Source organism: Corythoichthys intestinalis, chromosome 11, assembly GCF_030265065.1.
Source record: "Corythoichthys intestinalis isolate RoL2023-P3 chromosome 11, ASM3026506v1, whole genome shotgun sequence".
NCBI lineage: Eukaryota > Metazoa > Chordata > Actinopteri > Syngnathiformes > Syngnathidae > Corythoichthys > Corythoichthys intestinalis.
Genome location: NC_080405.1, coordinates 8,093,145 through 8,114,629, shown reverse-complemented (window position 1 = coordinate 8,114,629; position 21,485 = coordinate 8,093,145). Strand labels below are relative to the sequence as shown.

The following is a 21,485-nucleotide window of genomic DNA, read 5'->3' as shown; positions in this document are numbered from 1 at the left end:
GGTGCCAATACTTTGGTCCAACACTGTATGTCTTTTTATATGAAAGATCAAAACCTGGAAAATTTTCAGTATAAAGCGCGGTGATGTATTACAAATTTCTGTAAAGTGGTTTCAAATGCATCAATAAAAAAAACTAAAACAAATTTTAAGAACTATATTCTGATATCTTTTCCCAATTCATGCCCACACAATAACATGTTCTGTATTTTAAATTACAAAGAAGGCCAAAAACAATCTGTGCAAATAACAATGACATTTTATTTGACCAAATACATAATTATATACAATATGTACAAGAAATCATATAAACAAATGTTGCAAAAAGTACAAGAAAAACAGACGCCGAGCCACTTTGATGGAATACTCGAAGCCACTGCAGTTCACACCCTTGACCTAGAAAAAAAAAACAAAACACAACAATTCTGTTTTTAATATTTTCTTGCTCAATATCAGAGATGTAAGTCACATGTTTTGCTTATGTTTTTTTTTTTTTTTTTTAAAGAATTGTGGACTGTTTGTGGCAGTCTAAATTGGGTTAAATTCACTGCACAAATGTCTCTAACATACACCCTCAAGTCTATAATAAATAAATGGCAAAACAATGGCTTGTGTTTTGAAAAACCTTTAAGTCAAGTCACTCATTTATCAATGCGGCACTTTTTCAACTTTTTTAAACCAAGAAACCACAGAATTGTATACAACCCCTAGCAAAAAGTATGAAATCCCCAATCTCTGACGAGCACTCACGCAGACATTTTATCATGTAGAACAAACTTAGATAAAAATCTTTAAAAAATAATGAATTAGTTCAAAAGTGCAACTCTTTAGCATTCAGAAAGACTAAAAGAAATGAATAAAAACATTGTGGTGGTCAGTAAATGTTACTTTTATAGAGCAAGTGCAGGAAAATATATATGGAATCACTCTATTCTGAGGAAAAAAGTATGGAATCATACGAAACAAACAAACAAAGACATAACAATCAAAACACATCTTTAGTATTTAGTAGCACCACGTCTGGCTTTTATGACAGCTTGCAGTCTCTGAGGCATGGACTTGATGAGTATTTTTTATCAATTCGGTGCCAACTCTGTTTGATTGCAGTTGCCAGATTATCCTTGCAGGTCGAAGCCTTGCTGAGGACCATTTTTTTCCATTTCCACCACAGGTTTTCAATAGGGTTGAGATCTGGGCTATTTGCGGGCCATGACATTGACGGGATGAGTCTTTCTCCAAGGAATGCTTTAACAGTTTTAGCTCCGTGGCATGATGCATTGTCATCTTGGAAAATGACAAACATATTTTCAATTGAAGGGCTAAGATAGCTGTCTAAAATTTCAATGTACGTAAACTTGTGCATTTATTGAAGATTTAACCACAGGCATCTCCCCAGTGCCTTTGCCTGACATGCAACCCCATATTATCAAGGAACAGCACCAAACAAAAGTTCCAGCTGTTGACAAGGTGATGATGCTGGAACTTTGGTTTGGTGCTGTTCCAGTGAGTTTTACAAACATAACTGCCTGAAGAAAACATCAAAATTCCCTCAGTCCTTGATGATATGGGGCTGCATTTCAGGCAAAGGCACTTGGGTTAAATCTTCAATAAATGCACAAGTTTACATTGAAATTTTAGACAGCTTCCTTAACCCTTCAATTGAAAATATGTCATTTTCCAAGATGACAATGCATCATACCACAGAGCTAAAACTGTTAAAGCATTCATTGGAGAAAGACTCATCCATTCAATGTCATAGCCTGCAAATAACCCAGATCTCAACCCTATTGAAAATCTGTGGTGGAAATTGAAAAAAATGGTCCACAGCAAGGCTCCGACCTACAAGGATGATCTGGCAACTGCAATCAAAGAGAGTTGGTACCAAATTGATGAAGAATACTCCTCAAGTCCATGCCTCAGAGACTGCAAGCTGTCATAAAAGCCAGAGGTGGCGCTACTAAATACTAGAGATGTGTTTTGATTGCTATTTCTTTGTTTCTCATGATTCCATTATTTTGTTTCCTCAGAATAAAGTGATTCTATATATATTTCCCTGCACTTGCTCTATAAAAATAACATTTACTGACCACCACAATGTTTTTTATTCATTTCTTTTAGTGTTTCTGAATGCTAAAGAGTTGCACTTTTAAATTAATTCATTATTTTTCCAAGCTTTTTATCTGAGTATAATTTACATAATAAAATGTCTGAGTGAGTGCTCGTCCAAGACTGGTGATTCCATACTTTTTGCTAGGGGTTGTAGAAGTTTCCCTGATTACCTTTTGCTCTTGCAGAGCTTTGCTGTGATGGCTTTAGGAACACTGATCGGCTCTTTGAGTGTCCCTGTCAGGTGGCGGGTGTGTTCCTTGTTTAGCTTATGGATATGCTCGATCCAGTCCAGCTTGATTTGAATAGTTGACGCCTATTGTGAAAGAGGAAAGTCGAAGGTTAGAAGGCCATTTGGAATTTAAACACTCCATAGTCCATAGACCCCACCATCAGTTGACAAGATAACGCCCACAGACATTCCACCACGCCTTCCCGTAGGTGGCCGACTCAGGCAGAACGTTGAGTTGGCTTTCACTGTGATAACCTTAAACACACGCTGCGTTCTAACGCTGGATTTAGGTGGAAATAGGACTGAGGTTTTACTTCATACAAGCAGGCAGGAGTGTCTCAAGAGTGATTTGGTCTAGGATTCAAGGTAATTATTATATGAAATAGCACCATGCATGCACTTTGAAACGTTGTGAAAAAAAAATCAACGGATAAAATTTGTGTAATTTTGGCTTGAAATATTTAGGTAAAATGAAAGATGACTGCCTGTTTTTGTTTTGCTTTTAACCAAGAATCTAGACTGCTTTACGTTCATATCTATAGAAATTCTGCGATTTAAGCATTTATTTACAAGAATTTTCAACTTCAAAAGCTCTGTTTTGTGACGGCCGCCAAATTGGATTATACAATACCATAACATTTGCTTGAAATGTTTATGTAAAATGAACGATAACTGCACGTTTTTTGCTTTTGACCAAGAATCTAGACTGTTTCACATTCATATCTGTAAAAATTCCACAATTTAAGCATTTATTTACAAAAGTTTTAACTTAAAAAGCTCTTTGTTTTGTGATGGCCGCTATGTTGGATTTTGTATCTCTACACAATTGCGGAATTCAACCTAAATAAGTGGCGATTGTATATAGAAAAATGCTAATTATGCTTTTGTTGAGTAAAATTAAGATGATTCTGCATGCTTTCCTCAAGTATTAAGTTACTGATTTGAAAATCGAGTGATTTCTTAGCTGTTGAAAAATTTAAATTGCTATTTAGGGCAAAAACCTATATATGTTAAATATTGCTGTTGAGCCTGAAAATATAGGGGATTATTTTAAATATTGCTGTTGAGCCTGAAAATATAGGGATTATCTCTGCATTTGGGGATTTTTGTGCATCTAGCGTAAAATTTGAGAATTTTATAGACATTTTAAATTTTGTTATGCTCGAATAATAAATAATCAGGATTTTATTAAGGAACGGCTTTGAATTTTTTGATGTCGCTGCTCATGGAGACTCATATATGCCTTAGGGAGGTGCGTGTTTTGGTTTTAGGTCGCTGGCAGCTTTGGTTTTGAAAATATTTGAATTTTAAATTTTTGAAAATAGGCCCCCTCCAGATCGACCCTGAGCCATGTGTCCCGTCAACTGATAGTGAAGTCTATGATTCGTCTTTTTCCACAAGTCTGAACAAACCACGTTAGCATCTCTTATTCGGTGGAGTTTTAACATATGATTTTGTTTTCTTTGGTTCCAATACTTGTTTAACTTTTATTCGTAATGAAAACGACATATAGCCAAGGCTAAAAGTAACATATTCGAGAGAATAACTAACTAAAGAGAGAAAAAAAAAATAACGCAAGGTGGACACAAATGCTCGGCATTGTGTCAAAGTGGCTTACAAAAACCTGCTTGTAATTTGTGTGGGAATCTCACTTTGTTTTAAGGAAAAGAAGAAAGAATGTCTTACCTTAAGAACAATTCTTTTGCTCGATATCCAAAGAATAAACTTCACAGGGTCTCCCGTGTGGTGTTCTGTCAGCTTTATCTCAGTTGGCTAAGGAAGAAATTAAATTATCATGTTTATTGAGAATATTGCATAGGTAAAAAGTAAGTAAAAGATAACTCACGTTGAGTTTCCTCTTGCATATGTACTTTGTCATGGCTTTGGCATCCCTGACTACCTTGCAGACTACTAAAGACTTTTTTAGGAGAAAGAGGTGTATATTCTTCCCCCGGCAAAATGGTAATTTTGAATCCCACATTTTGAATGACTCCTGTTGGAGCAGCTCACCTTGGGATTCAACGCTCTCATCAAAACCTGACAGAGGAGAGAATAGGTCATGTAAACAAACTATGCCTAAAAAACAAGTGCATTTTCAACCATCTTGCCCATGTTAAATTACCTTCTAGCACGGACCAATGAATGGCATCGTTGGCTCTCTTAGGGATGCTGAGAGTCACCTCCAAAGCTTCCTTGAGTACTCCTTTCCCATCTTCGCAGCACTCGAGGAGATTCTAAAATAAGTGAAAATACACTTAAAAATGCATTAAGACATTGTTACCACAGAACATAGAGAATACAGTGGGGTACATAAGTATTTAGTCAACCACTAATTGTGCAAGATCTCCCACTTGAAAATATTAGAGAGGCCTGTAATTGTCAACATGGGTAAATCTCAACCATGAGATACAGAATGTGGAAAAAAAAACAGAAAATCACATTGTTTGATTTTTAAAGAATTTATTTGCAAATCATGGTGGAAAATAGGAATTTGGTCAATACCAAAAGTTCATCTAAATACTTTGTTATGTGCCCTTTGTTGACAATAGCAGAGGCCAAACGTTTTCTATAACTCTTCATAAGCTTTTCACACACTGTTACTGGTATTTTGGCCCATTCCTCCATGCAGATCTCCTCTAGAGCAGTGATGTTTTGGGGCTGTAATTGGGCAACGCAGACTTTCAACTCCCTCCTCACCCCGTGGCGTCAAATTGATAACAAGAACGGTGAGCAAAAATCCCAGAACCACACGGGGGCACCTAGTGAATGACCTACAGAGAGCTGGGACCACAGTAACAAAGGCTACTATCAGTAACACAATGTGCCGCCAGGGACTCAAATCCTGCACTGCCAGACGTGTCCCCCTGCTGAAGAAAGTACACGTCCAGGCCCGTCTGCGGTTCGCTAGAGAGCATTTGGATGATTCAGAAGAGGACTGGGAAAATTTGTTATGTTCAGATGAAACCAAAATAGAAGTTTTTGGTAGAAACACAGGTTCGCGTGTTTGGAGGAAAAAGAATACTGAATGCACCATACCCACTGTGAAGCATGGGGGTGGAAACATCATGCTTTGGGGCTGTTTTTCTGCATAGGAACCAGGACGACTGATCTGTGTAAAGCAGGGGTCAGCAACCCTGGTCCTCGAGTGCCACTATCCAGCTTGTTTTCCATGCCTCCCTCCTTTAACACACCTGGATCAAATAATCATGATCGTTATCAGGCTCCTGCAGAGCTTGCTGATGAGCTGATCATTTGATTCAGGTGTGTCAAAGGAGGGAGAGATGGAAAACAAGCTGGATAGTGGCACTCGAGGACCAGGGTTGCTGACCCCTGGTGTAAAGGAAAGAATGAATGGGGCCATGTATGGAGAGATTTTGAGTGAAAATCTCCTTCCATCAGCAAGGGCATCGAAGATGAGACGTGGCTGGGTCTTTCAGCATGACAATGATCCCAAACACACAGCCAGGGCAACAAAGGAGTGGCTTCGTAAGAAGCATTTTAAGGTCCTGGAGTGGCCTAGGCAGTCTCCAGATCTCAACCCCATAGAAAATCTGTGGAGGGAGTTGAAAGTCCGTCTTGCCCAACGACAGCCCAAAACATCACTACTCTCGAGGAGATCTGCATGGAGGAATGGGCCAAAATACCAGCAACAGTGTGTGAAAAGCTTGTGAAGAGTTACAGAAAACATTTGGCCTCCGTTAGGGATGGGAATCGAAATCCGATTCCAATTCAGAACCGGTTCCGAGTGTTTCGAGGCCTCGACATCACAATGAAAAAGCCTTAACGATCCCTTTAACGATCCCTAAAGACGCATATTGCGTCGTGACGTGTCTTGTTGTCCAGACGCATCAAACTAGCATGGCGCCAAGAACCACTCGCTCCAAAGTTTGGCTACACTTCACCAGGAAAAAGGGTGAAAATGAAAGGTTACGATAGTTTAGCACGAGCGTTGCCGCCGTAAACATAACAATGACGTAGGTTCGAACGCTCGAAAGTGTGTCTTCACTTCACGAGGAAAAATTACAACAAAGCGACTTGTAGTCATTGCGAGATGGAAATAACTGCATCGGGAGGGAATAGACTGCACTGTCCTCACCGAGACGCTAAGGCTCAGTCCTGGCTATACAGCTAGCTAAACTCCCAAATGACGATGCAGAAGACGTTGGTATAATTTGCTGATTTTATTCAACCATCACTTGAAACTAAAAATAGAAATGAAACAAATCAATTTCGTCCCCAATAACAAACAGGTTCGCATCAACGTAAATCAGCGATGATTAGCTGCTAACACAGTCATGACAAACAGTTAGCATGCGTTCGCTAGCATTAGCACATCGTTTAAACCACTACACAACTGGATTTAAGTGTCCGATCGCGAGTGGAAACACACAACAACAACACAGAAGATGATACATACAGGCGTTGGCTCTGTGGATATTTTACAAACATTAACAAAGAACGTAGGCTCGTGGCAGTGTTTCCCTTTCTCACTAACTCGCTCACTGGCTTGGATGCGGCATTTCTTCTTCTTCGCGTGAGGAAGCGCAAGGGCGCCACCACTTGAGCGTGAAAGCGCCATAAAAACTAAAAGGCATGCATTTCAATATACAGTGGTACCTCTACATACGATCGCTTCGACACACGAACTTTTCGACATCCGACGTAAAATTTGACTCGCCATTTGTTTCTACATCCGACGACATGCTCGAAATACGACGACAATGGCAGCACCGCAGACGAATGCACGGCGGATTTTCTTGTGTGACAAATCAACACTGGTTTCAGAAAAGGTTGGTACAGGTGGTGAAACAAGGAAAAAGTTGAAGTTTTTACATTTCGCACTCCTGCAATCGTCACACTTTTTCTGTTACAAACTGACCCCGGCCTCTCATCAGAGAAGGGAAAAGTTATTTGGCCCCTTACAGGAAAAAGTTTGGGGACATTGCCAAAGGCAGAACAACGACCTATATGCCAAAATATACCAATATTTTTTATTTCTATTAGAAAAATGTTTCAGTAAAATGTTACACATTCTTGTGCATTTGCCACTTATTGCCACAGTTAACATTGAGGCTTTGGGCCTCTTTTGACCTCCTTGTGAGTTTGTAAGGTTGTGACTTCTGATTAAACAAACTTGATGCCAATCAAAACGTTTGTTCTTCTTTTCCCCGAAATTAGAATCGATAAGAGAATCGATAAAGGATCGAATCGTTAAGCAATATCGATAATGGAATCGGAATCGTAAAAATCGTATCTATTCCCATTCTTACTTATTGCCAACAAAGGGTACATAACAAAGTACTGAGATGAACTTTTGGTATTGACCAAATACTTATTTTCCACCATGATTTGCAAATAAATTCTTTAAAAATCAAACAATGTGATTTTCTGTTTTTTTTTTTCCACATTCTGTCTCTCTTGGTTGAGGTTTACCCATGTTGACAATTACAGGCCTCTCTAATATTTTCAAGTGGGAAAACTTGCACAATTAGTGGTTGACTAAATACTTATTTGCCCCACTGTATATACCTGTGAATATTGTTGTATGCTCTGTTCATAGACTTCATAATGTATTGACATGACACATTCCCCATTCTGCCACACTCCGCTTCATTTGTTAGCAGTCGGTCACATGCGGCAATCTAACGCCAGGAAGGATTGTCTCAGGAGTGATTTGTTCGAAGATTCAAGGTAATTATTATATTTTTCGTCCCATGCATGCATTTTGAAACGTTGTGGGAAAAAAATCAGTGGGAGAAATTAGCAGCGAAAGCATTGGCATTATACTTCGTAATATTTAAATGTTATATGTAAAATAACTGCAGACTGCCCAGTTTTTTGTTTTTAACCAAGAATTGAGACTGTTTTAGGTCCATGTCTATAAAGAATTCAGGGATTTAAGCATTTATTCACAAGAATTTTCAACGGAAAAAGCTCTTTGTTTACATATGGCGGCCACTAATTTGCTTACCGACTAGCATCATAATTCGCAATATTTACGTAAAATAAATTCTAACTGCACGTTTTTAAGAATCAAGACTGTTTGAAGTCCATATCTATAAAGAATTCAGGGATTTAGGCATTTATTCACAAGAATTTTCAACGGAAAAAGCTCTTTGTTTACATATGGCGGCCACTAATTTGCTTACCGACTAGCGTCATAGTTCGCAAAATTTACGTAAAATAAACGCTACTTGGACTTTTTTTGTTTTGCTTTTCACCAAGAATCGAGACTGTTTTACATACAAATCTATAAAGAATTCTGGGATTTAAGCATTTATTCACAAGAATTTTCAACAGAAAAATCTCTTTGGTTACAGATGGCAGCCCCTAATTTGCTTACCACCTAGCATCATAGTTCGCAATGTTTACGTAAAATAAATGCTAACTGCACGTTTTTTTGCTTTTAGCCAAGAATCGAGACTGTTTTACATCCATATCTATAAAGAATTCAGGTATTTAAGCATTTATTCACAAGAATTTTCAACGAAAAAATCTCTTTGTTTACATATGGCGGCCGCTAATTTGCTTACCGACTAGCATTATAGTTCGCAATATTTACGTAAAATAAATGCTATTTGCATTTTTTTTTGTTTTGCTTTTAATCAAGAATCGAGACTGTTTTTACGTCCATATCTATAATTTGAAGAATTCAGGTATTTAAGCATTTATTCACAAGAATTTTCAACGGAAAAAGCTCTTTGTTTACATATGGCAGCCCCTAATTTGCTTACCGACTAGCATCATAGTTCGCAATATTTACATAAAATAAATCCTAACTGCACGTTTTTTTTTGCTTTTAACCAAGAATGGAGACTATTTTACGTCCATATCTATAAAGAATTCAGGTATTTAAGCATTTATTTACAAGAATTTTCAATGAAAAAAACTCTTTGTTTACATATGGCGGCCGCTAATTTGCTTACCGACTAGCATTATAGTTCGCAATATTTACATAAAATAAATGCTATTTGCACTTTTTTTGTTTTGCTTTTAACCAAGAATCGAGACTGTTTTACATCCATATCTAAGAAGAATTCAGGTATTTAGGCATTTACTCACAAGAATTTTCAACGGAAAAAGCTCTTTGTTTACATATGTCAGCCCCTAATTTGCTTACCGGCTAGCATCATAGTTCGCAATATTTACATAAAATAAATGCTAACTGCACATTTATTTTGCTTTTAACCAAGAATCGAGGGTGTTTTACGTCCATATCTATAAAGAATTCAGGTATTTAAGCATTTATTTACAAGAATTTTCAACGAAAAAATCTCTTTGTTTACATATGGCGGCCGCTAATTTGCTTACCGACTAGCATCATAGTTCGCAATATTTACGTAAAATAAATTCTAACTGCATGTTTTTTTTTTGCTTTTAACCAAGAATCGAGACTGTTTTACATCCATATCTAAGAAGAATTCAGGTATTTAGGCATTTACTCACAAGAATTTTCAACGGAAAAAGCTCTTTGTTTACATATGTCAGCCCCTAATTTGCTTACCGGCTAGCATCATAGTTCGCAATATTTACATAAAATAAATGCTAACTGCACATTTATTTTGCTTTTAACCAAGAATCGAGGGTGTTTTACGGCCATATCTATAAAGAATTCAGGTATTTAAGCATTTATTTACAAGAATTTTCAACGAAAAAATCTCTTTGTTTACATATGGCGGCCGCTAATTTGCTTACCGACTAGCATCATAGTTCGCAATATTTACGTAAAATAAATTCTAACTGCATGTTTTTTTTTGCTTTTAACCAAGAATCGAGACTGTTTTACATCCATATCTAAGAAGAATTCAGGTATTTAAGCATTTATTCACAAGAATTTTCAACGGAAAAAGCTCTTTGTTTACATATGTCAGCCCCTAATTTGCTTACCGGCTAGCATCATAGTTCGCAATATTTACATAAAATAAATGCTAACTGCACATTTATTTTGCTTTTAACCAAGAATCGAGGGTGTTTTACGTCCATATCTATAAAGAATTCAGGTATTTAAGCATTTATTTACAAGAATTTTCAACGAAAAAACTCTTTGTTTACATATGGCGGCCGCTAATTTGCTTACCGACTAGCATTATAGTTCGCAATATTTACATAAAATAAATGCTATTTGCACTTCTTTTGTTTTGCTTTTAACCAAGAATCGAGACTGTTTTACATCCATATCTAAGAAGAATTCAGGTATTTAGGCATTTACTCACAAGAATTTTCAAAGGAAAAAGCTCTTTGTTTACATATGTCAGCCCCTAATTTGCTTACCGGCTAGCATCATAGTTCGCAATATTTACATAAAATAAATGCTAACTGCACATTTATTTTGCTTTTAACCAAGAATCGAGGGTGTTTTACGTCCATATCTATAAAGAATTCAGGTATTTAAGCATTTATTTACAAGAATTTTCAACGAAAAAATCTCTTTGTTTACATATGGAGGCCGCTAATTTGCTTACCGACTAGCATCATAGTTCGCAATATTTACGTAAAATAAATTCTAACTGCATGTTTTTTTTTGCTTTTAACCAAGAATCGAGACTGTTTTACATCCATATCTAAGAAGAATTCAGGTATTTAGGCATTTCTCACAAGAATTTTCAACGGAAAAAGCTCTTTGTTTACATATGTCAGCCCCTAATTTGCTTACCGGCTAGCATCATAGTTCGCAATATTTACATAAAATAAATGCTAACTGCACATTTATTTTGCTTTTAACCAAGAATCGAGGGTGTTTTACGTCCATATCTATAAAGAATTCAGGTATTTAAGCATTTATTTACAAGAATTTTCAACGAAAAAATCTTTGTTTACATATGGCGGCCGCTAATTTGCTTACCGACTAGCATTATAGTTCGCAATATTTACATAAAATAAATGCTATTTGCACTTTTTTTGTTTTGTTTTTAACCAAGAATCGAGACAGTTTAACGTCCATATCTATAAAGAATTCAGGTATTTAAGCATTTATTCACAAGAATTTTCAACAGAAAAAGCTCTTTGTTTTCATATGGCAACCCCTAATTTGCTTACCGACTAGCATCATAGTTCGCAATATTTACGTAAAATAAATTCTAACTGCATGTTTTTTTTTGCTTTTAACCAAGAATCGAGGCTGTTTTACGTCCATATCTATAAAGAATTCACGTATTAAAGCATTCATTCACAAGAATTTTCAACGGAAAAAGCTCTTTGTCTGAGTTTCCACTTGGTCAGCTTTGACGGAGATAGGCCCCCTATGAATCGGCCCCGTGCCCTGTTTCCTGTCAATACATTATGAAGTCTATGCTCTGTTTGTACGTGTATGGTAAAGCAACTGTCTGAAGGATTACAATCTTTGCACATATAAGCCTGTCTATGATGTTTTGCATTAGGTTTGGGGACGTTCATGAGACATAATTGTGTGATTTACTTGAACGAACTAAAATTGTTGAATTATTTTGTCTGTTTGTTTGTTGAATGTTTTATGTCTTTTTTTTTTTTTTTTTTTGGTTTCTCTATGAAGCAGATTTTTTACCTATTATGTGCATGTCATTAATGTATCTTCTGCATTTTATGTTGGTTTTCTGAACAACGAACTTGAATATTTTGGGCTTACCTTTAACAGGAGCGGATATTTTGTCATTCTCTGTATTGGTTTAATCAGGTAAGATTGTACCGAGAATGCCAGTCCGTGCTTCTGCTGAATTTTCTGTTGAACCCATGGAAAGAAAGAGAGAAAAGAATGTAAGACAATGAAGCATTATAACCTGTAATTTCACGTTGATAACTTTGACATGTAACTTACGTTAAAATAGTTGACAGTATGCTCCATGATGAGCCGAGTGGACTTCTCATTGTTCTTGCAGTAGTCCACATATAAATGAAACTTCTCAGCCTATAAAAACAAAACCAGCAGCATGCTCAGAATTCTTTGTAGGTCATTTATCAGTATGATTATGATTACGGTAGTGACAAAGCGATAAATACCCATTTGACAAAGCAATGTCCGACATCTTCAGGGACGTTTTTCTGTTTTTCCAGTTCCTTGAGAAAGATCCTGAAGATAGAACAAGGAAAAAAATTAATACATTCCAAAAAGTGAGTGGTGGTGTCATAGCTTCGCGTAAGTACCGTCATTTTCGCACTATAAGGCGCACCTGACTGTCAGCTGCCACCCACCAAATTTGGCACGAAAACGGCATTTGTTTATAGATAAGCCGCACTGGACTATAAGCCGCAGCTGTCCTCACTGTATTATGGGATATCTACACCAAAAGATATTAACCGGTAACATTTTATTTGACAGCGGCATCATACAACTGTCATAAGACTAAACCACAATGAAGCTTTGAACCAATTGGCTGCTAAGCGTCATTGCTCCAAGAACCTTCATTTGGCCGTCACTGCTCCCTGTGGGGAGATAGTCAACCTTTGCTGCCACCTGCTGTCAACACTGTTGTTGTCCAACATGCCTCCTAACATGCATTGCAGCCCTACCAATGTAAAAATATTAATCAAAATTCATGTTCTGTGCTAATTATTCCTTCGGTAACTGTTCCAGTTGTTTCATTAATTACTAGTTTCGGTATTTGGTAACACTTTATTTGACAGCGGCGCCATATAACTGTTATTAGACGATCACAATTAGTATATGTCACGATCATGAGTATTTATGAATCCCTAGAACATATATCATTTAGTGTTATCTGGCAAATAATCTCACTTTTGAATGGATGTAAAAGATCCAAACTGGAAATAAATGGAGTTAGTGACATAATTTGCCAGATGACAATGACATAAGCATTCAGTAATGCCCATGAAAATGTCATGTAATAATTATGACAGTCTTAGGACAGTGTTATGACGCAGCTGTCAAATAAAGTGTTACCTATGAACCCAAATAAATCAAAAAATAAGCCGCACTGGACTATAAACCGCGGGATTCAAAATGAAGGAAAAAAGTAGCGGCTTATAGTCTGAAAATTACGGTATATCTCACTCGATTACGTGAAAAAGTGCATACAAAGTTGTGGCAATGTCTCTAATTTAAGGTGATGTTTTAAATATTTGTTTGTCTATTTTGTCCACTCGGTGTCAAAATGTCAGTCCTTTTTTAGATAAGTCGCTGCTTACTTATGATGGAATTCATACAAGTCCAACAAGTTCCCAAAGATGACGTCCTGCATATTGTTGAGTCCTGCAGGGATCTCTTCCTCTTGGGTCAACATCTCCCTCATGTAAGTCTGCAAGATCCAACACAAACATTTGCTTAAAGTTTGTCCATAGACTTCATTACCGTCAACGACAAAGAATCGAGACGGTTTTACGTCCATACCTATAAAGAATTCAGTGATTGAAGCATTTACTGGCAAGAATTTTCGTCTTTGTTTACACATGGAGGCGGCTTAAAGACGAGCCGCACATTCGCTATATTTACGTAAGATACTGTACATGCTCATTGCACGGTTTCTTTTGCTTTTAACCAAGAATCGAGACTGTTTTACCTCCATATCTATGAAGAATTCGGGGATTTAAGCATTTATTCACAAGAATTTTCAACGGAAAAAGCTCTGTTTACGCCAGGCGACCCTAGCCTCATTCACTAACATAGTAGCATTGTACTTCGACAAAATACGGAAAATAAACGCTAACTGCACGGTTTCTTTGCTTTTGACCAAGAATCGAGACTGTTTTACGTCCAGATCTATGAAGAATTCGGAGATTTAAGCATTTATTCACAAGAATTTTCGCTAGACTCTGACTGTTTATGTCAGGTAGCCGCTAGCCTCATTTGCTAACAGTATATAGTGTATAATGATTATAAAGGGCTATTCTATTCTATAATAAGTAGTGATTGTATCTAGAATTTATTAATGATCTATTTTCATATTATTTATAATTGATTCTGCATGTTTTCCTCAAGAATTAAGTTCCTGATGTTAAATTGAGTGATTTATTAGCTGTTGAAAACTTTCAGTCAATAGAAAAAAAAAATTAAGTTGCTATTTTGGTCAAAAACCTATATGATATGTTAAATGTTGCTATTGATCCTGAATATAGGCGATTATCTCTGCAGTTGGTGAGTTTTGTGCATCTAGTGTAAAATCTGAGACTTTTATAGCCATTTTAAGTTGTGTTATACTTATATAAAAAAATAATGAATCGGGATTTTATAAGGGAATGACTTTGAATTTTTTTATGCCGCTGTTCATGGAGACTCATATATGGCTACGGTAGGTGCCTGTTTTGGTTTTAGGTCAGTAGCAGCTTTGGTTTTGAAAATATTTCAATTTCAAGTTTTTGAAAATAGGCCCCCTACAAATCGGCCCCGTTTCCTGTTTCATGTCAATAGATTAGGAAGTCTATGAGTTTGTCTTACAAGAACTGCACATACACAGAAAGGAAACTCACATCAATGCACACTCGCAGGTCTCGCACGTAAGCCTTTTCAGTTTCAATGAGCTCAGCCAAAATGAACCTAAATGAAAGCAAGATAGGCACAAGTTATTATTTTACAATTATGAATTTGCAAATGGTATAAGAGTCACATACGTTTCCCTGCTTGCAGACTTTGTTTTCTCCTCGTTGAGCTTGAGGATGTCTGACGTGGCAGGAAAATTGCCCATTTGGACCTCCAGCCGGTTGGGTACTGTGATCTTGGCACCGTCGCTCATCATTTCCAAATCTGTTAAACTCAGAGGGTGCTCCATTAAGTGCTCTGCAGAAAAAAAAGTCAAACAAACAACGAAATGAGGAAACACTGACGGATGGGTGAAATGGTTTGATAGACAAACTAGGGCGTAGGTTTGGTCTCAACGTTGGTAGATATTACAGTAATGTACATAATGCAAACAATGATCCAAATAAGGGACGGCTAGCTTGACTTCCTTGTTCCTTGTGGAGGATGGCCTGACTGCAGTAGTTTTGCAGGTTAGGCAGTATAATGTTATGCTAACTCTGATGCAGGTCGGACTTTCAGTAGCAAAATTAGAGGGTTTTCCCCCCACTTCTACAACATTGTTGTCTTTTTACTAGGGCTGTCAAAATTATCGCGTTAACGGACGTTAATTTTTAAAAATAATCACGTTAAAATATTTGACGCAATTAACCAGATGCCGCTCAGACAGATTTAAATGACGGTACAGTGAAACGCTCACTTATTAATTGTGTTTTATGGAGTTTTGCCGCCCTCTGCTGGCGCTTGGGTGCGACTGATTTTATAGGCTTCAGCACCCATGAGCATTGTGTAAGTAATTATTGACATCAACAATGGCGGGCTACTAGTTTATTTTTTGATTGAAAATTTTACAAATTTCATTAAAACGAAAACATTAAGAGGGGTTTTAATATAAAATTTCTATAAATTGTACTAACATTTTTCTTTTAATAACTACAAGTCTTTCTATCCATGGATCGCTTTAACAGAATGTTAATAATGTTAATGCCGTCTTGTTGATTTATTGTTATAATAAACAAATACAGTCCTTATGTACCGTATGTTGAATGTATACAGTATATCCATCTTGTGTCTTATCTTTCCATTCCAAAAATAATTTACAGAAAAATATGGCATATTTTATAGATGGTTTGAATTCGAATAATTACAATTAATTCATTTTTAAGCTATAATTAACTCGATTAAAATTTTTAATCGTTTGACAGCCCTACTTTTTACATGACTTACAGTGGCTGCTGCTGGCCGGAAAAAAAAAAATCTAATACCTCTCCTCTCTGAAGGGGGCGGAGGAGGCGGCATGTTGTTTACATGAATCTGTTGGGGCTGTTTTGAGTATGTGTGTGTGTCTTTGTGGCGGGCTTCAAGTCATCAGCCAACCAAATGTTTGTTGGAGGGGGGGGGGGGTTGGACCGGCACATTCAGCAAGTGAAAAGGGATAAATGTAAGACTGAACATAACGAAAGTAATTTACTTAATAATGGTATGGGCTATTCTATCATTACAATATTTGGGAAGACAATCTAAATAAATAATTACCAATATAACTGAACACTTTAGTCTTCTCTTTTAACTTTCTCATGCAAATAACGTTACTTAAAAGTTGGTGGTGACAATTTGAGCATCCTGAAAAGTTAGTAATGTTATGTCCTTACTCTCCCTATGCGAACCTTGTAGACAAGTGACTCCCAACCGCTGTGCTATGAGATATCATCAAGTGTGTTGCATAATATTGTCCACTTTCACCTAATAAATCAGGGGATTTATTTCCTTTTTTCATTTCATACCCCCCTGCATTGCGCACTGTACATGCGGATAATGAGGATGAGTTTAATATTAACATGTATGACTTCTCGCATTTCAGCTCCTAAAGTTTGAATTTTAGCCGTTACCTGCGATGCGTCCAGCACAACGCGATATCCCAAATGTTGTTTTCGACTGGACAAACATATGTCGATTAAATGTTAAAATGGTTGTAAACTGCAAATATTTTTGAATAATGTTGAAAACGGACTGCAAGTCCTAATATTCTGTGTCAAACAATGTCACGAATAAACGCTGTAGTCACAAAACGACGCAAAACGAACATGGCATGCAAAACCCAACAAAGTTCAGAAAAACTCACTCAGTCACTTAACTGCAATTTTTTTAGACGAATAATGCATGTTTAACTTAGACTAATTCACTAACCCCCCAGGCTTTCGATGATTGCAAGAATTTCGGATGCAAGATGTTCCATGGTCGAAGTCTTTCGTCCAGATCGTGTCTTCAAATCAGTTATGTGCACTTGACTCCACTGCTGCATCTGGTGGAAAGTCGCTCGCGGATTTTGTTTTGTACAGTGATTTGACATCAAAGATCGTTCTTTGTGACGTCAAGCGAGCTCTTTGTACGTCACGCGACCGTTCTTTTAAACGTCACGCTCTTTGATCGTGATTTCAGTTTTAGCGCCTTGCGCGGCCATCGGCATAGGATAAGTAGGCTGCCATCTAGTGGAGGGGGTCAAAAAACTTCAGTACTTATTAATTTACTAGTATTTATGTTTTACTATTTTAAAATACGTGTACTCAAAAGAGACACGAAGGGGCAGAACCGTAAGTGAGTAAACTTCGTGTTTTATACAGTGCTGGCCAAAAAGTATTGGCACCCCTGCAATTCTGTCAGATAATGCTCAATTTCTCCCAGAAAATGATTTCAATTACAAATGGTTTGGGAGTAATATCTTCATTTATTTTGCTTGCGATGAAAAAAGACAAAAGAGAATGGGAAAAAAATTAAATCATGATAATTTTACACAAAACTCCAAAAATGGGCCGGACAAAAGTATTGGCACCTTTTGAAAAATAATGTGATGCTTCTCTAATTTGTTTAATCAACAGCACCTGTTCTTACCTGTGGCACATAACCGGCGGTGGCAATAATGAAATCACACTTGCAGCCAGTTAAAATGGATTAAAGTTGACTCAACCTCTGTCCTGTGTCCTTGTGTGTACCACATTGAGTATGGAGAAAATAAAGACCAAAGAACTGTCTGAGGACAGTCAAGTTGCTAGAGTCTGAACCACCTAATTTTAGCTGTTAAATGATTTGCCGCTGGCGTTTGGACTTTCTAGGCCCTTCCAGGCCTCCATCACAGATGCTATCATCTAAGTTTGGTGAGGGCCCTAAGCCCATTTTTGTTTTAGACTGTGTTACCACAGGACATAAACTGTTGTGACTCAACCTGTTTACTCGTGCTTTTTCATTTTTCAAAAGTTCTAGCAGTACAGGAAGATCAGTGCCGAGGACCAGGTCAACAGGTAAATTTTCTACTACCGCAACAGTCATCAGGTACAACTGTCCATCAATTCTAACAGTCACTTCCGCTTTGGGATGATTAACACCATGAACACATACAATATCAGTTCTCTGGATATAGTCAATACAAGTCACTGGAAGCAATCTCTTTTTTACCAGTGAGGAAATACTCCCACTGTCCAGCAGTGTTGTCACTTGCTGGCCATTTAAACTCACAGTTTTTAATATTCGCTTGTTCGAATCCTGGTCAGCGAACAGTCTGCCTACTGTACAAGGTGCAAAACAGGCCCCACTTATCCCTTCGCACTGGGCACGTAGAGGCTTTATGTTCCTGTTGCTGGCAGTAATAACAAATAAAAGTCTTATCAATCCCAGGCTGGTTTGGAGTGGCATTGGGTGTACCTCGCGAGCTGTGCATGGGCTCCCTATTATGCCGTGCTGGTTCAGACTGCTGGGCCGGTCTAGGTAATGAGCTGGTGGGTTGTGGAACTCCTCCCCGACGAGCGTTTTGGTACTGCAATGTCAACTTTGGTGCAGTCAGGCCATCTCCAGGTTCATGCTCTTGGACCCAGGTGCGGACATCAGCAGGCAGGACACGGAGCAGCTGTTCTAGGACAACGAGCTCCCCGATTTGCTCCTTGGTAAGCTGATATGGGTGCACCCATCTCAGGTAAAGGCCTTTCAAGTGGTGGTAGGTCTCAGTCGGTGTCTCTGCAGGTGGAATCGTGGTGGTACGGAACTGCTGTCTGTACGTTGGAAATGATACTTGACTGCCACCGTTGTTACCTTTTCTGTTGTAAAAATGGGTGCACCCATCTCAGGTAAAGGCCTTTCAAATGGTGGTAGGTCTCGGTCGGTGTCTCTCCAGGTGGAATCGTGGTGGTATGGAACTGCTGTCTGTACGTTGGAAATGATACTTGACTGCCACCGTTGTTACCTTTTCTGTTGTAAAAAAAAAAAAAAAAACTTTAATAAGGGGAAGTAAAAATAAATTATAGAATTAGGATTTTTTTATTAATGAACAAAAAAAGTGTTTGTTGGCTGTCACTGAGTAGCATTTGCAATCGCTACACAAAAATAGCAACGTAAATTACCCCCAAAAACGGTCAGAGACAACCAGAGGATATAATATATAAAAAAGAAAGGGCATATGGTGGTAAAGGATAGATTGTTGAAACAGGAGAATGTCATTGTAAGGCTCAGGAGATCAGGTCTGCTCTTTTCCCGTCTTTTTCAGCCCTCGACACTCAAGCCATCTCTTTAACTGAACATGTGTATGTTCTTCCACATCTTTACTATGGAATTTGGCACCAAGGACATCAGTTTCAGACAGAATTGGTAGGTAAACATCTCGTTTATACACTATTTCCATGCATTTACCATTAGGGACAAACGCGAGCTTGACCCACCTAGCCCTTAAATACCTGCAACATGAAGCAATATCAGAGATTCCCAAAATTTGAAAAATAAGGTCCTAATGAGACCTTTTTTTCCCCAAATTTGTAAAAAGAAAAGTCAAAATGAATATGTGCAATAAGCGCTCTAAGATCTATAACCCTTGCTAAATCCTGTTTTTTTTTTTCTCATGGAACCTGCAGATGCATGTGCTGACTTGCATCCATCATTTTTTTTTTCCAAAAAGAAATGTCAAAATTCTGAATTAGTCTCAAAATCATGAAATTTTATGTGTATCAAATGTGATCAAATGATTTGGCAATAAAGGGCTAGCAACAATTGATAACGGCATAAATATTAATGAGCAAAAGTGTGCGTGTTGCGTGCGGTACGCTATTACGTAGCAGCTAATTTAAATAAATAGCACTGCCTTAATACATAACATGCAAAGATGTGTACTATACAGACTGTAAACCAGACATGTCCAAAGTCCGGCCCGGGGGCCAAATGCGGCCCTCGGTCAAATATCATCTGGCCCCCAGCCTCTGTCATAATAATCATTAACATCTGGCCCACATAGACTAAATATATTGATCAGCAGTACTGCTACCAGCATATGAAGTAGCTTACACACTAAATGCTGCTCCTCATTTACACACTAAAAGGAAGCAGCACTCTAAGCAACATTACCCCGTGTGACTCCCAATTTTGTAAAATGGCGACAATCAACAAAAACTGTTGACTGCAACGGCCGACGCTTCAGGGATAGGTGGAAATTGGACTCTTTCTTCTCTAAAATACGCAACAGCTGTGTCTGCCTCATTTGCAAAGAGACAGTGCGCTGTTTTTAAATAGTTCAATGTTCGACGATATTACCAAACAAGACACGCTGACGTGTACGAAAAGATTACAGGCAAGAAGCCAGAAATTGAAGCAACTTGAAGCTAGTTTAATTTTACAGCAGCATTATTACATCACATATAACAGCAGTATTTCGCAAGAGCCCGAGAGTCAAAAGACAACGCCACAAAGGCTAGTTGTGAGATTGTTGAAATTATTAATTTTAAAAAATTCGGGCTGCAGCTATTGATTATTTTAGTAGTCGATTAATCGATGAATTAGTTAGTTCGAATAATCGAGTAATCAGATAAGGAATATGAAAAATTAAAATACCTGAGCTGAGCCTCAAACGGTATAAAAATAAATAAGGATTGACAATGACAAGAACAATTGCTAACTTACATAGCAAATGTCTGCTAGCTTAAATGCTATAAAACACTAACGCTTTTTTTTTTTTTTAACAATGCTCTTGACAAATCGTTCAGACACAAATTCCCACAAAAAAAACCCCAACAACTGCTAAATATACCAATAAACTAAATCACGAATGCATTAAAAAAAAAAATTTGCTCAAACAAAAACTTGGCTTATGTTGGTTTTAACATGGAGCAGCTGGATTCAGCCATGTGACATGAGGCAGACTAGACGGCAGTGTATCACTTTAATTAAAAGAACACTCGAAGCAGCAAAATTTAATTCGAATCTTTTTTCTTCAATCGAATACTGGAGTTAATCGATTTATCGTTTCAGCGCTAAAAAAAATAAATAAACAAAGCAAATGTGACACACAGAATGGCCTACTAACATTTCCTTAAATATATTGTTCCACGTAAAGGACGTCAGCCAAGGTCGGCCCTCCACATTTTTACCACACCAAATCTGGCCCCCTTTGCAAAACGTTTGGACACCCCTGCTTTACTCTCAATATTACTTTTTTTCTCGGTATATTACAAGTTTTAACTTGTATAATAATATCACGGAAAGTTATGTAACATTACGACTTTGAACTTGTCATATAATGTAATATTACGTAAAAATAAGTAATACTATGATTTTAAACTAATATTATGACTTTAATCTCGTAATACTACAAGGTATTACTTAATTATTCTAATTTGCTGTCCATTTTTTATTTCTTTCTTTGGCCATAGTTCTCCGCCCAACAGTAGGTGGCAGTGC

General features: G+C 37.5%; 1 protein-coding gene across 1 annotated transcript; it reads right to left on the bottom strand.

The window, feature by feature from the left end:
• Positions 1–238: 238 nt before the first annotated feature.
• On the bottom strand, positions 239–17,066 carry LOC130924430 (triple functional domain protein-like). The gene is made up of 12 exons (XM_057850998.1): positions 16,965–17,066; positions 14,873–15,038; positions 14,732–14,798; positions 13,454–13,563; positions 12,308–12,377; positions 12,126–12,215; positions 11,937–12,029; positions 4,458–4,569; positions 4,182–4,372; positions 4,022–4,108; positions 2,277–2,419; positions 239–393 (listed from the first exon to the last, which is right to left on the bottom strand). The coding sequence occupies exons 1-12, from the start codon at positions 17,011–17,013 to the stop codon at positions 381–383; spliced, it is 1,191 nt and encodes a 396-aa protein (XP_057706981.1). The 5' UTR covers positions 17,014–17,066; the 3' UTR covers positions 239–380.
• Between the last annotated feature and the right edge of the window lie 4,419 nt (positions 17,067–21,485).